The 26,274-nt window shown below is 40.7% G+C and overlaps 1 protein-coding gene across 1 annotated transcript; it reads right to left on the bottom strand.

Moving 5' to 3' along the window:
* Window positions 1–1,630: 1,630 nt before the first annotated feature.
* On the bottom strand, window positions 1,631–25,551 carry LOC127004329 (uncharacterized). The gene is made up of 13 exons (XM_050871880.1): window positions 25,288–25,551; window positions 23,697–23,782; window positions 23,346–23,549; window positions 22,870–23,104; window positions 22,067–22,204; window positions 18,560–20,178; window positions 16,211–16,246; window positions 12,777–12,937; window positions 9,411–9,586; window positions 7,324–7,445; window positions 6,336–6,501; window positions 4,170–4,295; window positions 1,631–3,064 (listed from the first exon to the last, which is right to left on the bottom strand). The coding sequence occupies exons 2-13, from the start codon at window positions 23,717–23,719 to the stop codon at window positions 3,032–3,034; spliced, it is 3,039 nt and encodes a 1,012-aa protein (XP_050727837.1). The 5' UTR covers window positions 23,720–23,782; window positions 25,288–25,551; the 3' UTR covers window positions 1,631–3,031.
* Between the last annotated feature and the right edge of the window lie 723 nt (window positions 25,552–26,274).

The following is a 26,274-nucleotide window of genomic DNA, read 5'->3' as shown; positions in this document are numbered from 1 at the left end:
TATGCCCCCAACTTTACCTTTACCTTTTACTATTCACCTCCAATTCCCTCTGGTCATTCATTCCTCCCTAATACCCCTAGAGACAGTCCTGTCCTCACAAAGCAGTGGCAGTGGACAGCATAGACAAAAAGAAGCCTGAAAACTTAGGAAAACAGAAATGAGAAAAGGTAAAGAAAATAGGAGGCATCTGGAAGTAAAGGGGTGACATCGCCAAATCTGGCATTTTTAGTTCAATGTACCATGCGATAGGCACATGCATTTTCTATTATTTCCAAAAACAGTGCAAGGTATACTGACCCTTATAACAAGAGAATCAAGGGTGTACTAGCAATAATTGGGAACATGAATTCCTTATTATCATGTAGTGGTTGTCAGAGGTAAAGAGGTGGCATCGCCAGCAGCATGAGAACCAATGAGGAGCTGGTTTTCCTGCCCTACCCGCTGCTCTGCCAATCGCAGGCCACGCTGCCCCACCAAGCAGAGCGTCTGAGTTAAAGCCCGGGAAGTAAACATTGTCCTCAGGACTCCTCACATAATTATTATAAAAATTCATAAAAAATCAGTATTTTGGTTTAAAATGAAATGGTTCATATTATAGTTTAGGCGAACAACATGGATTTAAAAAATCAACATACATTATGGATATTCCAATTATCATAACCTATTTCCAAATGGAGGTATAAAAATTTAGCAATAAAATTGATTTATCTTTCAATACAAAAAAAAAGTTCTTATACAGCTAGGCCATACAAATAAAATAAATACAAACAAAAACTTGGTAAGTCAAGAGGAAAGTGCAGTACACATAGCTAAACTTTGAAAGAGATTTACTGATGTCGCCCCTTTACCACCGAACGCTTTATAGGAGAGAATAGAGAAAAAAGATATTTGCAGCCTGAGAATTCTAGTGACTTACACACATTACTAGATGAACATGTAAAATACCATTTAAAGAGTCTTGGTTGCTACTCCGCCTTGAGAGGGCATCATCATCACAACCATCCCCCCGAGGCCTGGGCCCCGGAGGAGGGAGCTGTGGAGTCATGGGAAACACTTGGCTCTTCACACTGATGTCACTACAACCAACAACTACAGAATGTTGGAGTTGCTTTCCCGGCAGTGCTTGAACCCCTGGTATCGAGAAGGTGCGTGTTTCTTTGGCTTCATATGCTGTGTCTATCAATGCATCATGTTGGGTTCCTGAGACCTCTAAAATGAGTGATGCTTCAATCTGACAGTCCTGTTAGATGAGGTGGAATATAGGTAAATATGAATGTTTTCTATACAAAACTTGTATCATCAATAATAGTTCAGTGTGTAAAGGCAGTCTGTATGTTACATTACTGTTGATTGTTTTTACCTCCTCTTCTGCAGTGATGTCAAGCTTAAGCTCATATTCTCCTTTTGTTCCACTAGATAGAAATGCTGCCAGCTTGCTGCGTTCAATAAGGATTCCTCCTCCTGACCTGCCCCTCAGCATTAAATCCCCTCCTGAACCAGTGCCAAGTCCACCACTGCTGCTGCCTGCACCCTCAGAGCCTCCACCTTGGCTATCCGAGGACTCAAAACTAGGAAGTGCCGTTTTCAGGCTATGGAATACACCTGATACAGTTTTTGCCAAGAGCTGAAAGCATGATCATATAAAAAATTCATGAGTACCACTGAAAAAAACCCTAACACTGTGTATGATCATATGAAAATCACATATTTACTTTTACATGTAGGAAGAGTCTCATACCAAACAAACATATAGTAAGGTACAAAAAATCTGAATTACATTCCTACTTTTGTTGTCTCAAATAAATCCAAAATAAGATTTCTAAAAACAAAATTAACAAGCACTGTTTCAACTACGATTCATGAACTCCTCGAGATGAATTACGTTATAACTAAAAAAGCCACATTTCAGTGTAATTTTCAGATACAAAATCCATGGCACAAGATACAAATGTAGCATTATTTAGCCCTTTTTTCCCACTACTGAAATACACTATGGGTTACTTTCTAGTTATGGCAGTTATAACAGGGTCCAGAACCTAGTCAAGTCTACTGAAACCCCTTGGAAAAAATTCTAGTAAGGGAACAGTGACAGATAGACAGACATATACGTATAGTAAAAACCCTAGTAATCAACAACTGCAGGGATACAGAGGTACCAGATAAGCGGAAATTTCATATACAGCAGAACCTCGGGTCAAGAACGCCTCGCATCACAAACAAATCGGTTCATGAACAAACTTTCAGAACAAAAAACATCTTGGGTGACGAACGGTGTCTCGAGCTACGAACACGCAAGCTGGCAACATCGTGGGGCGATAAGCCGGGAATATTGGAAGGAGACCGTCAGGTGCTGTGTAGCATTCACTAAATACACAATACTGAAGGGGACTCCCCTTCCAAACAATAACATCTCTTCCCTTTCCCGTCCTCACCACCTTCCACTGATTAAAGCTTATGTCACACTGGGCCTTTTTCCTCAAGCCGTGTTGGCAGTATGGGCAACCAGCAACTCCAACTTTTCCAGGTGTGCGTCATACACAATCTGCTAATAAAGTAAGGGCTGTTGCGGATTGTGTTGCCATTACCTAAGTTATGGACCTGTTGCTGCAGTTAAATGAAAGGAAGAAGCAGTTGTGGGCTTCAAAGACTGGAGGACAGGAGTGTTTTCCCAAACCTCGTCAGAGAACTGTACTGTGAAGACTGGGAGTCCTACAATTTTCACAGAATGGAGAAAAAAAATATATATTTTGAACTGTGGTCCCACAGCACAGGGTGTTCTCTTATCTTGTCAATTAAATAGTAAACAAAGAAGCCCTGCCAGTCCACTTTATGAGTCTCTTGGTGGGCCATCTTCCACTGCTCCTCACTCTTCAGCCACTGCCAACGTCTGTTTGTTTACATACAGCTACGTGGTTGCTCGTACCCAGAGCCATTTTTCATCCGTAGGGATGGAACCAACAGTTGGGCATACAGGCATTCGCGATTGTCCGTAGACCCAATGGTTGAAGGAAAACGGCCAGTGTGACACCACCTATTGCACCGTCAACTCTCCTCCGTACAGGTACTGTAAAATCAAATTAAGCTTTGGTCTATATTTTATCTGTTTTAGTATTGAATTCCTCTTTTTTGTGTTAGATTCATTAATTTCTATTGGTTTTGTGTTATGAATTTGTGCCCACAGTACTGCTGTAAAATTTTAAAATAAGCAATCATCTGGGGTCCAGGAACAGATTAATCCATTTTACATTGATTCCTATGGGGAAAATTGCTTCAGTTTACGAACATTTCAAGTGACAAATGGCACTCAGGAACAATTTAAGTTCGTGAACCGAGGTTCCACTGTACTTGGGGCATATTCCAAAAGTTCTCTATGAAATCTCATTCAACCAAACATGTTTAGGTACCATACACTCAGAAATGCATCTCTGGACTATGGGTATGTATGCTGTTTGACATATTAGCCATGAAACATTGTGCAATGTTACCATGCTCCAGTAACAGGCATGGGATTGCCTTTGTAATGGCAACAGAAACGCCCCCACCATCAAGTCATCTGCTTGTTTACATGTTTCAGCTGAGCAGCAACAGCTGCAGCTGCTAGTGGTTCTGATCATTTTCATTATCCATTTCAAAATTTTACTACTTGATTTTTATAGCAAAAAATTCATTAGTAAATAATTAGCACTGTATGATATGTTTAAGGTTCTGGAGCTGCAAAGAAAATAGCGAACATTTCATGACTGCCACTGACTGTGTCCTTTGTTGATGCAAGTCTTCAAATAACTTGTTGTAGCTAATCTCTTTGATGTGATACTAAAATGTACCATACAAAGTGTGATAAAAGTACTGAATATTGGTGATTGCCGAAACAAGTGTGGTACACATCTAGGAAGTGTTTTTAATATTTCAAGGTCCCCTCCAAGTAATTCAGAAAATCTGCTAATTCGAAAGGTTCATGACGCCCTGCATTGTGGATTAAAGGAATTTTACAGCAGAAAAAAAAACACTGACTATAATATTCAAAAGCTGCCTGTTAAATCTCCTTGAGTATAGCGTTAACTGATAACCTCAAAAAATGTTCAAGACTTTAAAAATTCAGCAGCATTTGTCACTTTTCTTGGTAAATCCTGTTATTGGCAAATTATTACTCACAGGTTCTTGAGACTCACCTTGTCTAGACGAGGAACATTTAACTCTAAGGGCTTCTTGACGAAAGAAATAGAAGCATCAGATCCGTAGGCCAAAAACTCCTTGACAGGGGTCGATATATTCACTTCAGGACGCTGGATGACAGACTGTCGAATCAATGCCAAAAATGTATTAGGCATTAAACTCCTATGGAATAAACTGAATATACTCTCTACAGCTTGTGTCATACTAACAGAACACTAACTGCTGGCAATTACCAATTTCTTTGCTGTGCACATGTTCCCTTGTCACTACCTCTGCTACAAGTCACACATCAAAACTAATTTTTACAGTAAAGGAAGCAGCTCAAGGGAAAAATAAATAAGAAACAAAAAACTCCACTAGGCCTATAAAAAAAGTAGAAATGAATGGCCAGGAGAGGTCAATTTGAAATTGAGAGGTGTTTTGATACACCTCTTTTGGAAGAGTTCATGTCATACATAGGCAGGGGGAAATAGAGAAGTAGGGAGGCTGTTCCAGAGTTTACCAGCGGCTAATACCGCCACCTTGGTAAAACTTGGTAGTTCCATAGCACAACGTTGCACAAAATTATGTGACTAATGGATCCATCGAATGCAGGGCTGGGGTGAGGCAAGCACATGAGGACAAAGGCAGGGTAGGGGGAAGGGTAGGATGCTTGGCAATACTGCTTTATCCTTAGCAGGACATTTTTTTTCTCTTTTGCATCGCCTGCAGCGCCAGTAGGCTTTCTTCAAGGGCCAGGTGGACGGCCCAAGCCCGTCACGGCGCAGGCAATTTTTATAGTGGCACCAGTTATGCTTGGCTCATGCTGCCCCCCGGAACTCATTCTTGATTCACTTGGACGGTTCCTTCTAGAGTCCGGGTTGATGGGTGGTCTTCTGGACAGCATGTGGGTAGTCTAGGCCACTCGGCGGTGACTGAAAAATCCCAGGTGGTACTGTGGGGATTTGAACCAACATTGTCCATGGAGCGGTGAATGCGGAGCCCGCACGCTAACCACTCAGCCACCTTTTACCCCAGAATATTTTAACAATATTCTTTTATTTTTCGATCTAAGTTTCAACTTATGACCAATTGGACTTAACCCCTTCAACACGCGGAGGCGTATACTGCGTCCTTGTGTGCTCTGTACCATATCCAAGGACGAGTTTACTGCGTCCTTGCTCGCTTTAGCCAGCACACGAGTTATTTCATCCTGGATATTGTACGATTGTTTTTAGGATGTAGGATGGATATGATACGGTGCCTTATTTGACTTTCAATGTTATTATTATGTAGTAACGAAAGTGTGTCTTGTGCGCATTTGTACTTGACAGTAACAATCAATTCTAACAGAAAATAACAACAAAAAAAATGAGAAAGAAATGATATATGTGTATGTGTGTGGAGTTCCTCTTCCCTCGAGTTGCCAAGTGGCTGGCTAATGAGTGCATTGTCTCCACCACCACCTCGGCTCTGGGACGCAGCTCATGAAGGAGCTCCTGGCTCCCCTTCCCCGCCTCCCCCTCACATCCATCCTGCTGTTTCTGTTCTCTTTCTTTCTTCCTTCCTTATACCTCCTCCCTGCAGTGTGTGTGTGTGTGTGTGTGTAATTCACCTCTTGGTCTGCTGCGGGTCTCTCTCGAGACAGCCAGCCGTTCCCTTACAGAAGAGCAGAGCTCGTAGTACCAATCTTTGGGTAGGACTGAGACCACTCACACACAACACACAGTGTGTGTGTGTGTGTGTATGTGTGTGTGTGTGTGTGTGTGTGTGTGTGTGTGTGTGTGTGTGTGTGAGAGAGAGAGAGAGAGAGATGGGATAGAAATCCTCCCCAAAACCAACCCAACTGCCACCATGAGATTTTTCCCCCTTGAAAAAAAAAATCCAACCTGGCAACTCCGCGCTCATTTGGCCAGGGGAGACCATGAACTGCGTCATAGATGGTTTTATCCGCGTGATCTGAACATGAGGTTCTGAAACCATACCACATCATAGGAAACCGCGCCTTACGAATCCACATCATACGCGACTTGACTGTACTTTGTTTAACGTTTTGAAATTTGAAGCAAATCACCTTTATCTTTCATTTTTTTATCATTCATTTATTAATCCCATTATCATCACTACCTTTTTCAGTTACTTGCAAAACCCAAAATGCAGCACCAATGATCTGATGCACATACCTGAAGATATTTCTCCAGGAATTGTTTACGTGTAGCAATAGTGGTGGAGTCTAATTTACTGAAAGGTAGATTCAACCACTTGTTCGGTCCCTTCACACCCTTCATTGCAGCTCGCAGTCTGGTGTCATCCTCTAGGGCGGCATGAAGTGTGAGAAACTCACGAAATCTGAAATGTTTTCCTTTACAGTGCACAAACAAAAACACTCATCTGCAGTGCTGCATCACTACCAGTTATCATTCTAAATAAAGTAGGCCCTCAGTGTTACAGACTTTCATTTCCTGTATAAAATCAATTTTAGGAATCATAGGGATTGCTATTACACACATACATAATTTTCACATTCACAAAGTCAACATTGAAATATGTACCTGTGATCTAGACCCCATTTAATAAATAAATAAATATATAAATATATATATATATATATATATATATATATATATATATATATATATATATATATATATATATATATATATATATATATATATATATATATATTAAAAATAAGTTGAAGAAAATGCAAAGGGTAATTAAAGAAAGGGCTTTTAGCCTGAGGGAGTAAAACTATAAAGAAAAATTTGAGAAAATAAGCCTGCCAATGCTGGACACAAGAAGGATAAGAGGAAACTAATATGAGATGTGAATGCACTGCCCCTTAAATAAAAGGTGGTGGTGCAATGGTCAGCATGCCTAACTTCCATCTCTGCAGGCTGTTTATCCTTCCTTTCAGGATGGTCAATATATGGCTACCTGGGAAAAGCTGAGGAAGGTAAACTGTGGTAGCCCAGATGTTGCAATGGCCCAATGTCCCAAGCTAGCTGGCTCTCACCCACCGCTGGCTCAAGGGCCAATGGTATGAGTATGGTATGGATGAGTGCCACAGCCATGCACAGCTAATAGTGTATCCTCCCAACTTTACTTTACCACATTTAAGCCACCACTCAGATCATGGTTAAGACGATGTGTATATGACTTAAAACACACCTTCTCTTTACACAGTTGGTTTGCAACACCATACGAGGTTCAGACACAGGCGCTGATTCACTGGACCCCTCTTCACTGCCTTCAATAGTGGTTGGGCTCTCACACAGGTAGATGGCATCATACTGAAAATTCAATTCTTACCTTACTGATCAAAGTGTAGCAAGATACAACATACACACCTACATATTAATGACTAATGAATATATGATCTTACAAATCATATATCTCCTAATCTACAGCAATAAGTTCCAACAGTTTCTCTTTTTTGTACAGAAAGGGAGCAGCTCAAGGACAAAAACAGAATTTCATTTACCTAATAATTCACATTTTAACCCTTTCACTGCTAAACGCTCGCAGTGAGCATTAGGCGTATTTGCTGGTGGTGCTAAACACTCGCTGCGAGCTCCACCCGCACTCAAATCTCCCGCGTATGAGTGTGTTCCAACAATATTTCTCACAGCGCGGAAAATCTACGGATGAGTAACTGGTGGATGTTCTTGTCCAATATAGCAGCATTTTTGCATAGCTTCACCTATCACCTGACTGATTCTTTGACCAAATAGTTGTAAATATTGCAGTTGGCAATACTACCTTGCCAGAACCTCAAGGAGAGATGTCCGCAGTTCCATCAAAATGGCTGATCATCCCGCGTAAGTGTTCACATTCAACACTCCCTGAACGTGCCTGTACGTTCGCAGGAGAGGCATACATAACCAACTCCTATAGATCTGGGCCTCCTCTTTCCAACGGTGTTTTTGATTTTTAGCTGTGATGAATAGTTTTTGAGATCAAGAGGTTAAAAGAGACACCCCATTGGGCTGCCCGACTGCGCCTGAGGGGATAGTCGCGTCTCGCACCACGCGCAAAGAAAGGGTTAACTTAAGTGGCTCATTCTTTCATGAAGATGCGCGAACCCGCATCGTCCTGAATGCGGCGCCGTCACGCTATCCCCTCGTCCACCGCCTCCCCAATACCAAGGTAATTGTTGCAGTCCTGTCAGTCCCTTTACCTTTTCCAGATAGGGATAACCAACCCCCTTTTCCAGTCAGGTGGAATGGCACTGGACTGCCACATGGCAGACAGTACCACATGCAACCCATGGATCATGGCATCACCCCCAGCTTTCAGCATCTATACACTTATATTACACACCCCAGCTGCCTTTCCACCTTTCAACTTCCCCATAGTCTCTCTCAACCCCACAAGAGAGGGGGAGTACTCAACCCAACAAGCCTGGTACCCATCAACATTTGATACTATCTGCCCATCAGCCATTCAGATAGTACTCGTCTGAGATGTGGAATGGGAAGGGAGCTTTTTCAGAGCTTGAAAGGCAAGTCTAAGATTAATTAAAATATTTGACAGAAAAGGATGGAATACATTAACATTTAAGAGCAGATGGAGAACATTGGAAAAGATCCTTGTCCTACAGACTAGCAGTGGCTGCAGATGATGATGAGGGTAATTATATAATCTCATGATATATGAACATATGCCAGTCTTACCCCTTCCCTTTTCCATTGTCCATTTTTTCATTGTGATCAATCTGTAAATTCTAGGTGTGTTTTATATTATTCCATTTATTGTTCTCACTGATAATGACTGTGGTAATAGGCAATGAGCAATACGTTCGAACCCCTCTTGAGTTGTTCACCTTTGAGGGAACCTTGTTCGAATCCCGTCAGGCCAAGGAAGGACCCCACAAACTTTTTTTTTTTTTTTTTTTTTTTTTTATAACAAAGGAGGCAGCTCAAGGGCACACAAAAAAAGAAAATAATAAAAAAAAAGCCCGCTACTCGCTGCTCCTAAAAAAGATACAAAAGAGGTGGCCGAAAGGAAGATCAAATACGGGAGGAGGTGGGTAAAACTCATCTCTGTAGTATTTTGTGTATATATGTTTCGTTTGTGTGTGCTGTTTGTCTTCATAGTTGTGTTAATCATTTTTGTTGTGTATTGTTGTCTTAAGTTTTGTTACAGGGTGTAACTACAGTCTAATTGTCTGAGCAATAAAACCTCAGTCCAGATATCTGGTTTGTTTACTTTAATGACAATAACTAAATAAAGAAACATCTAACATTCAGTCTCACCTGGATCATGTATAGTGTGTACTGTGTTCCTCCAGGCTCTGTGTGCACTTCCGTAGATGGAACACACACACTCAGAAACACACGTCCATCAAGTGGAATTTCTGCAGCTTCTAAAAGTTCTTCATCTGCGATGCCATTTCCACAAGATTCCAAGCTTGAGACCGACTTTACAGATGCTGTAAACACAAAATTTTAATTATGAATACTGATGTTGTTTAGGATTTAATAAGTAAAAAGAGGCATTGAATAAAAACCTTGGAGATGGTCTAGCTTGTTTCCTCCTACAAATATAATTTTTGGGGTAGAGAGGTGAAGAAATTTACATGGAATTGAGGACAATATAAAAGTCACACATAAAAGAAAAAACACTTGTAAAACAAAAATTACATTTAGATGATTAACCCTTAAAGCGCAGGTGTCAACAACAGTCGACAGCTGGTGCCTGGCCTCAAACTGCAGGTGTCGACAATAGTCGATAAGACATTTTTTAATTAGCGCACCCTCAAATTTAATTTGTTTGTGCTGAAGTAGAGTAAGCATGTTGTTTTCTTACAAACAATACCCAGCCATGCTCCCTTGACTAATTATATTAGTCAGTGTACGCTTTGCGCTAGCTTTGAGATGTCCGCTAGACATCCCACTTCTCACCTTCCAGTGAATTTCATTCACAAGATGGGGGCCCTTTGACCTCAACACCCATCAAGGGCATCAGGAAGCCCAGAAGTTCATTTTTTGGGGGGGGGTTTCACATAAACTGTATAAAAGTTATGCTTTTTATTACTAAATCAGAGAAGTCCACTGAGGGTGGAAAACTGTCTATAATAATGTGTTTTCAGTGATCCTATTCAATATTACGCACTGGTTCTGCCAATGGTCATATAGTCTTCAAATTAGCTTGAAAGGACAGTTAAGGGTATGTACTTTACAATGATACTTCATTCAGTCACCTGAGTTAAGTAGGAGTGAAAGTATGAAATGTTGAAGTGAGGTATGTTTTTGTCTGAATATGCCCGCGAGGGAGAACAGGCACGGCAAAACAAGCCTGCGTTTTAAGGGTAAATCCTTAAACAAAGTAGATTCTTTAATTTAATTAACATGTTGTGGAAGGGGGGACTGTAAAATTTTCAGGAGGAATACCACTGCAGACCTGTTCATAGAACAGAAGTAACAACATAAATGTGATACAAACTATGATATATATATATATATATATATATATATATATATATATATATATATATATATATATATATATATATATATTAATCCCTCATCGATCGCAAGGGTTAGGCTCCAGAACCCCCCGCGATAGGCAAAAATCCGCGAAGTAGCAACCTTATATTTTTTTATTATTTATATATATTTGAAGGCTTTATAAACCCTCCCCATACTCTTACAAAACTTTCCCACACTCTTATGAACACTTCCTACGACGTTTCATTGTTAAGACTCGGTCCCAATAAATGATTCTATAATTCTTGTTTCGACTTTTGACATTTGCTTCGTAAATATGAACTTCGCGCTGGACTTAGTTTGTTGAGCGGGGCGGAAGAATACTCAGAGTAAGGATAATATGATCGTAGCTCACTTCCTTTATATCACAATTAGGTAAATACGGAAGGGGAAAGGGAGGAGGAGAGGGACAGAGTGAGTCATAAAAAAAATACCGACAGAGGATGTAAGAAGGGAGAACAAGGAAAAGGAGTGAAGGAAACAGGGAGAGATAGAGAGGATGAAAACAAGAAGACAGGAGAAGGGTGTGGAGAGGGAGGGACAGTGGGGAGAGTCAGGTGAGGGCTTCAGTCAGGACATGACCTTACACTCACTTCCGCCCCTCCCTCGCCACACCCTTCCCATTTCCCCTTCTGTGTGTGTGTGTGTGTGTGTGTGTGTGTATAATCTAATGGGTAAGGAGAAAGGGAGGAAGAATTATAAAGCGAAAGATAAGGCTAAAGATAAGAGGGTGTGAGAAAGGAGGAAACAAGGGAAATGAGTGGAGGAAATGGGACAGGAAAAGAAGAGAGAGAGGGAGGGAGGGTCAGGTAAAGGTGAGGTAAAAGGAAGAGAAAAAAGGTGTGAGTGGGAGGGAAAGAGATTAAAAGAGAAAAACTGGGAGGGAGAGGAAACGAAAAGAAGAAAGAAATGAAAAGAAAGGAGAAAAATACGAAGACGGAGAGGGAGAAGAAAGAAAGGAAGTTGAGGAGGAGTGAACCAGGGAAAAGACTAACGGCGCAATAGGCCGCGACTGAAAAAAAAAAGGTAGGTGACGTCGGTGCTTATTTAGGTGTGTTCCTACTTACGTTGATTTATATCGTTTTCATTTTCTAGGCTAGAAAATGCTTATTTTACCGCAAAAGTATTTGAAATAATATATATACAAAAAAATACCAATAAACTGCAGAATCCCGCGATATAGCGAAAAATCTGCGATACAATACAATTTAAAAATCCGCGATACAGCGAGACAGCGATAAGTGAACCGCGATAAAGCGAGGGATTACATACTGTATATATATATATATATATATATATATATATATATATATATATATATATATATATATATATATATATATATATATATATATATATATCTATATATATATATATATATATAATATATTAATGACCAAATACATTAGACCCTCTACATCCCAGACATATTTTGGATGTCAATATTCCAGATAAAATTTTGAATAATAAAAATTGCATTATACCACCATTTTTGGGGGATATCAGACACATTCGGAAGATATCCACCAGCTAGCACCCACAGCGACAGCATTATTATTGTTGTATATGGCCATGAGGATGAGGACAGTGCACTCAGCATCAAAATCTATTGACTTATTAACTCATATTTGTGACCAGCATGGACAAGGCATTGATCAGTGCTCTCTTCAGTAAAGGTCCAATATAATTATATGTCTAATATAATTATATGTCTGACTACTTACAGCTGTCATGCACCAAATCTTGTTTAACTTTCAAATTACATATACATTGGGGTGTCCAGTGAGGAGGTGGTAAGAAGATTTGGATTAAAGAGAGTATGGTGCTGAGAGCATGGAGATTGAGGTGGTTCTGGCATGTGAAGAGTATGGGGGACATTGAGGCATTAGAAAGAGTTGTTGGGAGGAGGTGACAGTGACCAGGCAAGCCAAAGAAGACATGGAGACGATGTGTTGATGAGGATTTGGCAGCACTGGGCATTGGAGAGGCTGAGGCAATGGACAGAAATAGTGGAAGCATATCATCAACTGTTTAATCTCATAAAAGATTATGGAAAAACCTGACACAAAACAAATGATGATAATACAGCTGGACAAAATTCACTGTGCAAACACTAAAAAAAAAAAAACATACCTAGAGATCCTGAGCTGTCTTTATGAGTAAAGGTGAAGCGAGACTTCTCCAAGTTGTAGCGTCCTGGGTCAGACTGCGCTGACTTTGGCTCACTCTCACTCGAACCACAAGAGCTCAGGCTCCCAAGGCTATGCTGACTCTCTCTTTCACTTAAGAGGGATCTGAAGAAATTTTGGATGGCCTCATCAGTTTCACATTCAGCAGAAATTGCAAAATTGACCCCATTTCCTGCAGTGAGCAGGGTGGGAATGTATAAGGGGTCATTCAGATAATGTTCTGAACTAAAATAGTTGAGGGATGAGAACCATACCTTAACCACAAACCCCTGTGATGAAAGTGGTACTTCCCTTTGGGTTGGCTCTTACAACATACAGTAAATACAGAGATGTATTCTCAATCCACAAGTTTCAGGAATGTTTTATTTGCACTCTTGAAGATTAAATTTTTGTTCTAATCATAACAGAGGACTATGGATTCATGCAAGAATCATGTTCCTTATAGCTTGTAATGCAAGAATCATGTTGCTTATAGCTTGTAATACTAATTACAGGTTGAGAACCCCTTATCCGAAATTCCTGGGACCGAAAGGGTTCTGGATCTTGGATTTTTTCGGATTTCAGAATATTTTTATTTGAACCAACATAAAATGAAAACTGAAATAGGAGATTATTCACAAGAGGGTAGCTCACTAATTTTGAGATGCTGACTGCTTATTTCTGGACAAAATATGATGCTCTTTATTATGGATATTTTTTTCAATTGCCTGTTGTGCACCCACGCCATCCGCTGCCGCAGCCACAAAATAGCTTGCAGAGAGGTTCAACTTGTTTACACTTTCAATATTTCACTCACCACTCACAAATGTCACAAGTGGACAAATTAGAACAAAACCAGATAAGCTAATGTTTTTCCTGCAGTGTATTCCCTCAGTAGCATGTGTATTGAACAGAAAAATGACTTATATTTGCGAGGAGGTATTTCTCACAACACTGGCTGAACTGCGGCCGCCACCATGTCCCGTCCTGCGCCGCGTTACATATTTCCACCGCCCCACGCTGCAAGCCAAATAAATTTAAACTAACCTAACCTAACTTTAAGTGCATTATTGTTCCATATTAGGCTGTCTGAATGGTTAAGCAGATAAAATTCAGAATTTTAAAACTGTAGTGAGTGCATTTTCCAGTGAACCAAAAACCAGTTCATAAAATTGTTTGTCAAAGGTCGTCCTGAAATACGTATAAAATACGCATTGTAGCGTCCCTTACCCCCTCCTCCTGCCTTCACCAGCAGCAGGCAGCGGCTGTAGTCATGGCAGGCTAGAGAAATTTTAGGATTGCCACCCGTTCCTTAAAATATTGATTTGTTCTGTATTGGAAAATGGGATGTTGCATTCCTTATTCTTTTAAGCTCAAGGTGTAAACCCTAATAGACTCTGTTCCCATTGTTTTCTGCTTTGAGCACTCTCATCTTGCGGGAAACAAAAGGAACTCACGCTCACGTCTTCGACTTGTACAAAGAGACATGCCAGTCCTCATCGAAAGACCGATATGGTCTGCTAGGGTGACTTCAGGCGATAGAGTCAATCTATTGCGTCCTCCCCTCCCCTTCATGAGCCATCACCCGGCAAGGGTCTGTGGTTCCTCCTCGGAGGGACGTATGCGCTTGACCCTGACAGCCTCCGTATAGCCAGTGTCCCCACCCGTGAAGTGGCGACAAGAAAATAATAAATAAATAAATAAATAAATAAATAAAATCGACATGTCAGCATTAAAAAAACTTTCGGATTTTGGAATTTCGGATAAAGGATTCTCAACCTGTACTTAAAATCAGTAAAGCTTGGAAAACTTAATGAAAAGATTAGACTATGATAATGCTACCCAACGGATAGGTTATTGTGCCCAAGAAAGTTTGAAATGTTCATTCAATTATCGTAAATTACATGTTTCTCTGGGACTTGTGAAAATTACAATAGTACAATAAGTGACACTGTTGTTAACCCGTAGTGTCAGCAAATATGACACCTTGTGGTTATGCCTATGCCGGTCACATCTTGGTTTTTTTTTTTTTTTTTTTTTTTTTTTGGCAAAACCAGTCTTAACCAGGTACCTGTGGGGATCATGTTTCTTAATGGTCCCTCTAAGCGAGAAAAATGAGAAAAAATCATCACTCACACAAACCATTTCATAATATATATCAAATCATTAGTGATCAGTTTATGTATCATCTACTTTGGAGGGTTTATATCATGGCACAAATTTGGCTTGTCGCTGCTACACGGTAAAGCCACAAATTTGGCTCGTCGCTGCTGCCAGGTTAAATGATGTGAAAGGAATGGAAATAACAGTCATTGCGCCCAGAACTGATTGGATGTGGTATTATGGCGTGCAAGACATTCCGCGCTAAAGTTAGCAGCTTAGCGAAACCTTATGTATATACCGTATTTAACAGCTTATAAGATGCACCGGCTTATAAACGCACCCCAACTTGAGCTGTCATTTGAAAAAAATAAAATAAAATAAAATAAAATGGGTTTAAACTACGAGTTTCTGGTGAAGATTTTTTGCCAGACATACGTTGTCCTCACCGCTAACAGGTCATTTTTAAAGTTTTATATATATTCTGATCCTTACTAAGGGCTGCTTTCACAGTCACTTGTGTCTGTTTTGATCGTTACCTATGAGCGGCGATCACCGCTACAGTATTTTCACGTGAAACTGGCTGATGGGGTAGTGGCGGCAGCAGAGGAAGCAAGAGGTGTTGAGTGTGTGTGGCAAGGTGCGGGGCGGGGCTAACCCCACAGCTGCCACTAACCCATCGGCCAGTTTCACGTGGATATACTATAGCAGCGCAATCGCCACTCATTGGTAACAATCAAAACAAAGAAAATTGACTGTGAAAATGGCCCTAAATCCCAATATTTAATATTTAAAATGCTTGATACTTGCTGGGACCTGCCAGACTGGTCCTTCTTAGAGACTCAAGGCTACTGTTTTGAGGAGTAAACAAACATGGTGGAGACTGCAACAGTGGCAGAGGGGTAACGGGTATAAAGTTTGTACGGGCGTACCGCTGGGAACAGCCACAAACGAAGCTTCCAAGTGCCCAGCAAACACTCAATTAATTGATAATATACTGGATGTATATGGATATACATATGAATATTAACACAAAGGGGAAAGACGAGAATTCACTAATACTTGATGGCGGGGTGGAAGACAGTAAACACTGATGCCACGGGCAGAGTGCAGTGATGCCAAACTATCGTATTCATCGCATTGCATTTTTTCGTAGTTTCCGACTGATCACTACAGCAAAACACAAAGAAACATCAATGAATAAAAGTCTTAACGCTAACTCTTTTAATTTTCCATCGTTATTTGTGTAGGTTACGAGAGTTTGAGGCTTAAGAATGGTAACAAAAACTGAACCTTCACCTTATAAGATGTACGGTGACTTTCTGGGTCGTCTTTCTGGAAAAAAAATTGGTAGTTTTTTGCTTCTTCTATTTCTCACACATGGAGCAATAACTTGGGGACATGCATAACATCATTACTGTGTTGAGAATAGAACAATAAGTCATATTTTAGCTTCAAGAAATTATACAGTCACAAAAAAAGCCCTTTCCCGTATGATTGGTTTTGTGTAATTGTGTTTTCCTTTTCTGCAGCTGCCTGAGTGGAGGAGAATGTGTGCGTGAGTGCGGGCGCATGTGTGCGTAAATATGTACTAATGTTTTATTTATTGCGTGCATGCGTGCGTGTGTGAGAGAGAGAGAGAGAGAGAGAGAGAGAAAGAGTGTTTGTGTCTAAAAGTCAAAATCGATGGCAATCACCGGACTGGATGTTCCGTGTGAGTGTTGCCTTTCAGTGTGAATATTTTTGAATAATATGTACAGGTAACTCTCGATTTACGCGAGTTTGGTTTACACGTTTTTTAAATAACGCAGGGTCCAAAATCCAAATAAACGTTTAATTTACATGTTTTTTTTCACTTATACGCGATATTTTATGGAGTGGCCACCAGATGTCTCATGCAACAGGACTCACACGGCGCCGCGGCCACACAGCTGAGCTCAGTTGTTCCCGCGCGCCACTTGAACAACAATACAGTACCCACGCTGCCACGCTACTCAACAATAGGGGTGGGCAGGTACCGGTACCAGAACCAGTACTAACGTTACCAGCTATACGGTACGGTACCAGTACCAGACTGCTCGGTACCGGTACCAATACTAGCCAGTCGCTCATGGTGTCCCTCATTTCTTCCTCACATGAGTGAGGCTGAGACTGAGTGCCTGAATGGATATCTCGGTGATATGGATATTTCTCTCTCTCTCTCTCTCTCTCTCTCTCTCTCTCTCTCTCTCTCTCTCTCTCTCTCTCTCCACTGAATGAAGTGAATATATATTTTTCAATAGAACCCTACCTCTTATTTGATTTACATTGTTTTTGATTTATGCAACCTCTTCAAGGACACAATACTCGCATAAATCGAGTTACCTGTACTTGTTTTCCATACGACAAAACGAAAGACATGTCATACGTAATTCATATTGCACAAGGTTTCATTACCAAAACACAACACGCACCAAAAGAAACTAAAAATGGGGAGAGTAAGTAATGGAAAACAGAATGTATTCATATTAGCGGGGTCAAAGTGCCATAAGGCAACTACCACAAAAATAATGGAGCAGAAACCACTACAAAATTGAAAACTAATAAAAGGAAAAAAAAAAAAATGATATTCATGTTAGCAGGGTCAAGGAGGCAGCATATACCGTATGTGTATTGTGTGAGAGCAGTATATGGAGACGTTTTGAGGACGTAATTTATCAGGAAAAGGATGGGAGAAGGGCGACGTATCTCTTACATCTCTGACGCTTGAGTGTCTGAGAGCCTATTCTCATAAAAAATTGTTCTTGCATGAAAGTCCTGCGAAATCAAGCAGAAATGGGCTTTTTTTAAAAATTCTATTTACATTACAATATTTGCTGAGTATCTGCTTAGGATGTACGAGTGCCACCATCGGCGAAATTTATCAAAAACATTAGGGTGTCAGGCATCTCGACAGAAAGCACAGCCTCCATTGTTTGATGTCTGTGTGCGACAATGGCTTCTGCCAAAAATGTTTCGCTCCACCCTCAATTCCTGGCCTTAAACACCATCACCTTTGACCTGCCCAGGCTCCTGGTAGCAGCAGGCATCCTCCTAAGGTCTTGGTTCATCTCACACAACAACCAGCAGTCAGTTGAGGGCAGAGTATAATATGCTGGAAGCATAAGCTATTGACCTTATTGAGACACAAACACCTGGCCTTCCTGGTGTTAGGGGGGAGGGGGTTGTTGAGATGTCTGGCGGTATAATGTTTTTGATAAATTTCGCTGAAGGCAACACTAATACACCCACAGCAGGTACTCCGAAAATATTGTAATGTAAATAGAATTTTTTAAAAAGCCCATTTCTGCTTGGTGTTTCATGCAAGAACGATTTTAGATGAGGATAGGCTTTCGCACAGCATTTGTTTTCTCTCGTTTACCAAAAAAAAAAAAAAAAAAAATGATCAGCTTCATTTTTATGAACAATAGTGCCACTTATTGTACTGGTGTAATTGTTAGAAGTCCCAGAGAAACACAGGCAACTTATGAACATTTCAAGATTTTTGAAGCACAATAACCTATTCGCTGGCAACACCTAACTACTTTGAATATACCCCATTATAATACAAGTTGCTGGGTGCTGTGGTCAACAACAACAGCACCCAAGGATAACTTATGAATAGCATACCTTAATTTTGCTATTGATGATGCCAAATCTTCACTTTCCTCATATATGGGTGAAAGGTCTGGATTTTCCCATCCAAATCCAGCATTGCCTAATGGTGGGGAGTCAGGAAGCTCTAAGGTCCCAGGAGGTTCATTATCTTTGATAGGTGTCACTGTTGATGCTGTGTTGGGAGACTGATTTTGCTCTGGGCTTGCTAACACTGGTGAAGATGAGCTTTCCTTGACTGGAGGCATTATTCTCAAATGCTCACTTTCACTCTCCTTTTCTAATTCAGAGTCTGGAGCACTTAACTTTTCATTTTCCAACAAAACTTCATCAGTTCCATCATTCTTATCAAAAGAAAGCATTTTAACTAAATGTCCTTTTTCTTTCTTATTGGCAAAATCATTATTCATTTCAAGTGAATCATCTTTTTCCATGGAACTATTAATTTCCTTGACATCTACTTGATCCAACTCCACTAGTGATGAGTGAAGTGCCCTGTTTTCAACTTCAACACCCAAGGCCCCACAGCCCCCACTCTCATCACCAATTACAAGGCTTCCACAGCTCTTACTACGAGGAATGTCACGCATGTTTGGTACCACATTTTTCCCAATGATTTCAATACTTACACCTTCACTATCTTCAATTTTAATCTCAATACCACCCTTGAGATTTGTATCACTTATCTTTGGCACTATAGAGTTTTCAGCAATTGATGCTGGACTAGATGCAACCTTTCCACTTTTGTCATCAACAGTAGGATAACATAATAGTTTATATTCTTCCTCCTTCATGCCCTCCACCACATTGCGAGAAAATAGATTTTTCTTTCTTTTTACAGGAGGTATATCAACAAAACACTTATCTTCTACTGGGCTTTCCCACATCTTGCTAACAAGGGGCTGATACGGAGGAGAAGAGGAGTCAGGCAGCAAGGGCCCAGCAGTAGTGGAGATGAGTGTGCCCAAGGCTGAGGACACAGTTTTATAATCTTCATCTTCACTACTTTCCTTCTTCTCAAGGCTTGAGCTTCGAACATATTCTACAAGTTCTTCTGCATTCTCAAACTTTTTATCTTCTTTATTACTAGAGGAGTCAAGAGAAGAACCTTCAGTGAACTGTGAGTGTTGAGCAGACGGAGTTCCTGTAGGATTCAGCTGTAGCAGTTCTGTTAGTGTTTCCTCTTCAATGGAAGGGAGATTAGTGTGTGGCAACCTCTCATCACTGCCCACCTGTAGTGCATTTGTTAATTCCTCTAAGTACTTTGGTATTGTTACATCCTCATCTCTAGGTGCAGGCGTTTGACTTTGCTTACCTCTGTCATGTATATCTTCCACCCCTCCTGAGAAAATTTCAGTCAGTGTAGTATTAAGCCACTGAGTATCACAAAGAAGGTCCACAAAGGCCTGTAAAACATTTTGAGCAAAGAGGTCTCTCAATGAGATCAGAATGAGGTCACAACGAGTCACTTCAACAGGCAGGTATTGAAGCAGGAGAGCTTGTGCCAATTTGCGGTAATACAGCTTCAGGGATTCTTGGCTTTTCAGGGCTGGATGTAAAGGCTTGTACTTGGCTTGTAGTTCCTCAAACCCAGTTTTGCTGAACAATTCAAAGTCTTTATGTTTCTTGGACACCTGTTTTGAAGTAAATAAGTTAATCACACACTCTGAGATCGAATACTATACATGGAACCCTAAAAAATCCAGGGCTGTGACATTAAAATTACTGGACCAATCCTGTTATAAAAATACCCATACAACTATCCTTAAAGGGTTGTCATGGGTAAGACTTGCCAAAACATCTGAATGGTAAAAAATTAACTTCTTAAAAATTGCCTCAATGGCAACTCCCCATTTAGCAGATTGTGCTACGAAGTGGTAATGATTTGCTTTAAGGAGACTGACCGAGGTGAAATATGCGAAAAATATCGAAAATGAGAAACTTTTGTCACTGATCACCCTTAGGGCATAGAGAGAACATTTCATGGAGAATTTTTACTGACCGAGTTTAAATGGTCATTTAAATCACCCTGCGTGCTCAGTCAAGGTCACGTGAGTCAGAAGATACCTTTAGAAAAATATTTGCCAGATAAACACTGTAGTATCTAGACACGAATAGTTTTCTCTCTGGTGGTGTCTGATACTTTCTCCTGTGCGCACGGGACAATACTGTCCCGGAGCTCTCCCCATGATTCATCAGTGCGTGTCCTTGTCATGCTGAGGATAGATGTAGGTGTGTTCGCTCTTTCCCACACACTGATTTTTTTTCCTCTTATGACAAAACTGCTGATGCTGCTGGCTTCACCCAGCTCACAATGCCAAGAAGAAAGACTGCCATTGTCAAGAGGATTGCTTGCTTGAAGAAGGCACGCCATGCTCAAGCAGATAATGTAGAGAAGAGAGAGACAGGCGTTCTGCAGGAAGCAGTGAGACCTGACTCGCCACCACCCACCGCTGCTACCTCACTCACCACCACCTCTCCCTCGCTCCCTACTGCTACTACTGCTGTTCCTGATGCTTCTGCGTAGACAACACCATCACTACCAGTCTTCTATTACAGTTTCAAGAGAGAAGAGCCCGTCTCACCATACAACAACAACAACAACAAAAAAAAACAAAAAAAGTTGAAACAAAAACAAGACAAGGAAAGAGACAAAGCTTCTGACAGATCATCACAACCAAGAAAGAAGATTAAAACAGAAAAGGAAAGATGCAAATCCTACTAGCCAGGTAGTTTCTAACACCAAGCGATGCAAACAAAACCTGGCAACAATGAGGGAGGCGGCAGCTCCTGACACCCTCACCTTTGAGTGAGTAATACTTCTACAAGAAGGGGGATCAGGTGCCATGTTCATGACTCAAGATCACCTACAAAGCAAGACAACAACATTAAAATACCTGGTACTAACAATGTCCGGCACAGTGTGGCCATTCATGGGTGAAATAAAACTATTATTATTTATTATTATTATGAAGGAGCATTAAAATGGCTTTATTTCTGTTGTCTCAGAATTTTTAAAAATAAAACCTAGTAGGTATTCATTTATTTATTTATTTATTTTTTTTAAATACTGACCAAAGGTACTCAAACATTCACTATAGATTCATTTATGCAAAATACATCATCAAAAAATCAAATCTGCAATTTGGCTGATAAGGAGAGAAGATAGGCTTTTACTCAGTCGGTCTCCTTGAGGAAGTTATATTCACATTTTATTCTTGTGAAGCAACAGTAGCATTTTCATGAACACCATTATCAGTAATAGGTTGTTTAGTGCACAGTCACTGCCTAAAAAAAAAAAAATAATAATAAATAAATAAATAATCATAGACTGAAGCAAGCCATGAGAAGAAACTCTTCTTTCATCAATAGGAAACTTTGATGTTTTCCACAAAAAAATAGTTCCTTTACCTTGGTTACTTCATTTGATAAGACCTACAAAATACTTTTGAAACTTATACTACCTATAAAAATGATGTATTACATATATAATACTGCCTATAAAAAAAGCATATTACTTACTTTTTTCACAGCTCGCTGATACTGCCGGTAATGTTGGAGGTAAATCTGAATAATTCCCGAGGCCAAGTGTGTGATGCTGCTGGACTCTTGGACTTGCCGACACATATCAATGAGCACCTCCTCCAACACATCTTTGATCTGTAGGAAAAAACACATTCCTTCATGACCCACTGCATAGTTAGAAAAGGTTAAAACGAAAACAGCTCATATGGTACAGATTAATGATGAAAAATAATCAAAATGGTCACAGAGTCATTGATGCTGAATACTGTAACTGAAATTTGAGTAAACCATGCTTCTGTGGAGTAGTGGAGTACCTGGCTACAAATCCATAGGCCCAGGTTCAAATCCCAGCCTGGGCAGTCAGCATGCAACCCACCTAACAGTTCATCCTTCAATTGGCAGGTCAATAAATGGGTACATGGGGAAACTAGGGGAAGGTAAACTATGGTAATCTAGATGTCACACTGGCCCATGTGCCGAGGTAGTACTAAGTTCTTCCCGCCCCTGGCTCAGAGGGCCAATGCAATCGAAATGAGCACTCGGGCCACAGGCAGCCATGGTGCATACCACTAACTTTACCTTTTAAATTCTTGTATATTGAGGGTAAAACATGCAAAATTCAATACATGAAAAGACTCATTTGGAGGAATTCTCTGGATCTGAAGTGGAAGGTAAGTTAGGCAAAGTGCATCCTGAATTATGATCTTTCTGACTGAACTTAAAACTGTTTCCATGGAAATTGATAGATGGCTCATCCAAAGTTGAACAAAATAAGTAATTCATAGACATATTCTACAAACCTGATATGAAAAATGTGAGTCAGGTGAGACTCTGGAGTACCATGGCAAGACCAAGAAAGAGTGGAGTGAACTAGCAGTAGCTCCCATTTCTTGAATGATGAGTTCTGAGCCTCCACTGCCACCTCCACCAAGGTCTTTTTTTGCCAGGCTACCCTTGGAATGCTTCCCCACTTCATAGTTAGTGGGTGAGAAAGTCTGACCTCTGTCAACAACACGCTCTAAGACACTGAAGCACCTGTGTATTGAAAACAGCCTTGATTATATAGTTCTACCAAGTTATTGGACACACACACACCTTTAATATATATATATATATATATATATATATATATATATATATATATATATATATATATATATATATATATATATATATATATATATATATATATATATAATATCATGCTCCTAATGGAAATTAATCTCTAACAAATTATTATCTACATAATGTTAAAGTCTTCCCAATGAAAACATACTGTGCAAAAACTGGATATGAGTGTGGCCCATGCTGAATCAAGTTGCTGAAAACTGTCCATGTGGTGTAGCCAGAGCCGAGGGTGACGGTGATGAGACCCACGGCACAAGCACATACCCACCAGGCACCTGCCCCACTCAGACACACGCACATGGGGCACCACACCACACATGACCCTGCTGCCCACATGGCACCACGCACCCATCTGTCAGGAACTCAGAATTAATTTACTTAGGAAGAGTTGAGCTTTGGGATGTAAAATATCTAGATTGTTACATTAAATTCCTTCAAAGTAATTATATTTACACTTTCAAGGATGTTTGAAAAAAAATTCTTTGACATAATCACCAACCTGGACATATTGGTAATGGTCATAAATGTTTGTCAAGGAACCATTTTTGTTTCAGTCTTTGACTTCCTCCTTGTCACTGGCACCATCTGTAGGGTAAATAAAATGAGTAAAATAACTAATCAAAACTAGATCCCTCACGCTGGTAAACTCTGGAACAATCTTCCTTCATCTGTATTTCCTCCTGCCTACGACTTGAACTCTTTCAAGAGGAGGGTATCAGGACACCTCTCCTCCCGAAGTTGACCTCTCTTTCAGCCCACTCCTCTGTACTCTATTCAGGAGCAGTAAGGGGCGGGCTTTTTTTTCATTATTGCTTTCTTTTTTTTTTCACGCCCTTGAACGGTCTCCTTTTCTGTAAAAAAAAAATATATATATATATATATATATATATATATATATATATATATATATATATATATATATATATATATATATATATATATATTTTCAAATTTTTTTTAAAACAAAGATAACAGCTCAAGGGCACAAAAAAAAGGAAACAATAATAAAAAAAGCCCACTACTACAGTCTACAGTCACTGCTGAGCCTGATGGTGTCAACCAAAACTGGCTATCTCATACATGAGGTGAGCTATGGCATATACTAAAGAAACATGTCTCACTCGAGCATGCAAGATGTGGTCCGACATGAGTGTCTGCGAGAGTGGTGCAGCCAATCAGCTGCAAGCTTACCAACCTGCCTAGGCGCCAGGAATCTAGCTTAAGTATTGCCAAAGGAAGGAGATGAGTATTTTCTAAGAAAGCCAACATATTTTACCTAGCCTAGTTCCCTACTAACAACCTAATGTTACCTAACCTAGTCTGTAAATACCCGGTTCCTTGTCAACCTAGAGACAACCAAGAGAAGATGGCACCGCTGTAAAACATTTGCCTGCGCCATGACGGGCTGGGGCCGACTACCATCTAGGCCCCCTCAAGAAAGCCTACCGGCGCTATGGGCGTACGCGTAAAAAAAAAATAAAAAAAATAAAAAATAAACTTCATGGGCTCAATAGTATCCTCAAATAGTTTAGTACGTTCTATACCTATACTAAAGCGTCTCATTACACCGCGGAATCCCTTAATATAGCAACCTGTGAGCCTGGATGTAACCTGAGATCGTGGGCCATGGTCGCGCGGCGGGCGGGGGACAGCACAGTGGAGTGAGTGGACACACCTGAGGGGCGGTATTCTCACCCTCTCGTCAACTATTTCCAAAGGCCGAAAAGGATAATAATAGTGTTTTCAAAAGGGTTTTTCACATTCATGGTACAGCGGAAGGGTGAAAATACCACCAGGGTCTTTAAACTACCCCTGGAAAAGACCCAAACTCCTGCAAAAACAGCGTCAAATGTGTGTACTTAGGAGACGAAACACTGGAGCACTGCTTACTGCTTATCTCCGCCCACTTGCTATTATTTTTCATTTTTCTACCGCTAATCTGGCACAGCACCGCACACACACCGCCTCCAGTGCATGACGAACCCTCACGGATGACAACGGAACCCGATGGTTACTCGCGGCCAGCTGTTAAGACCACCTACGCAATTTTCAGCTGTCAATAATGTGTAAACAAACTCACTCAGCCATACCCTAGAACGCTAATTCCTCGGAAGCAACGGGATAATGACTCAGTGCCGCTTCTGCTGGCTGATTCACGCCGAAGGGAGAGGTGGACGAGGCACTGAGTGATTATACATGGTTTGGTTTGGCAGGCGCCGCACCTCCCTCACGCCTCGTTCTCGCCAGCTTCAGACGCTTCCGTACGGCGCGGCTCGTGGGCACCTTTGCTAGATTATCGTACTCGGAGCCTCGTATATACCGGTTCTGACCAATATGTATTGCCCAAAAAACACCCAATAATCAACCATTTTAACGATAAGAACATGTGAAAGCAGTTATTGGGGACGAGAAGGCAGTTTTTGGGTCGAAAATTGGCAAACATAGGAGACTGAGTACGACATTCTGGCAACGTTGCTCGGAGTCGTGGGGGGTCAGCTGTTGCGAGAAATACCTCGCAGAAATAAGTCGCTCTTTTGTCCATTACGGATGTCCACTGGGGAATACATAGTCGGAAAACATATTAATTTGCCTTGTTCTGCTGTAGTTTGTCCACTTGTGATCTTTGTGATGGTTGATATTGCCCAAACCAGCAAGAACCGTGTGGACATTAGCGTGGGGTAATTCTTTATAAAATCTTCCCTTTTCGATTGTTGTAAAGCCCTCTCTTGGTTAATTAAAAGTGTTGCTCTGATGTTTGTGTCACGTTTTATTTTTCTTTTACATCTCCGCCTATATAGCGCCGGTCGGTATAGGCTTTCTTCAGGGGCCAGATGGTACGTTGATCGGCCCTAAGCCCGTTGTGGCGCAGGCAATTTTTTTTAAAGTGTCGCCATGCAGTTCTTGGCTCATGCTGCCCCCCGGAACTCATTCATGATTCACTGGACGGTTTCTTCTAGAGTCCGGGTTGATGGGTGGACTTCTGGACAGCATGTGGGTATACTCTTTGGCCACTCGGCGGTGACTGAAAAATCCCATATTATAGAGTTCAACCATTTAATTGCCAGTCTAGTACTTAA

Source organism: Eriocheir sinensis, chromosome 28 (assembly GCF_024679095.1).
Source record: "Eriocheir sinensis breed Jianghai 21 chromosome 28, ASM2467909v1, whole genome shotgun sequence".
Lineage (NCBI taxonomy): Eukaryota > Metazoa > Arthropoda > Malacostraca > Decapoda > Varunidae > Eriocheir > Eriocheir sinensis.
This window is presented reverse-complemented; position numbering and strand designations above follow the sequence as displayed.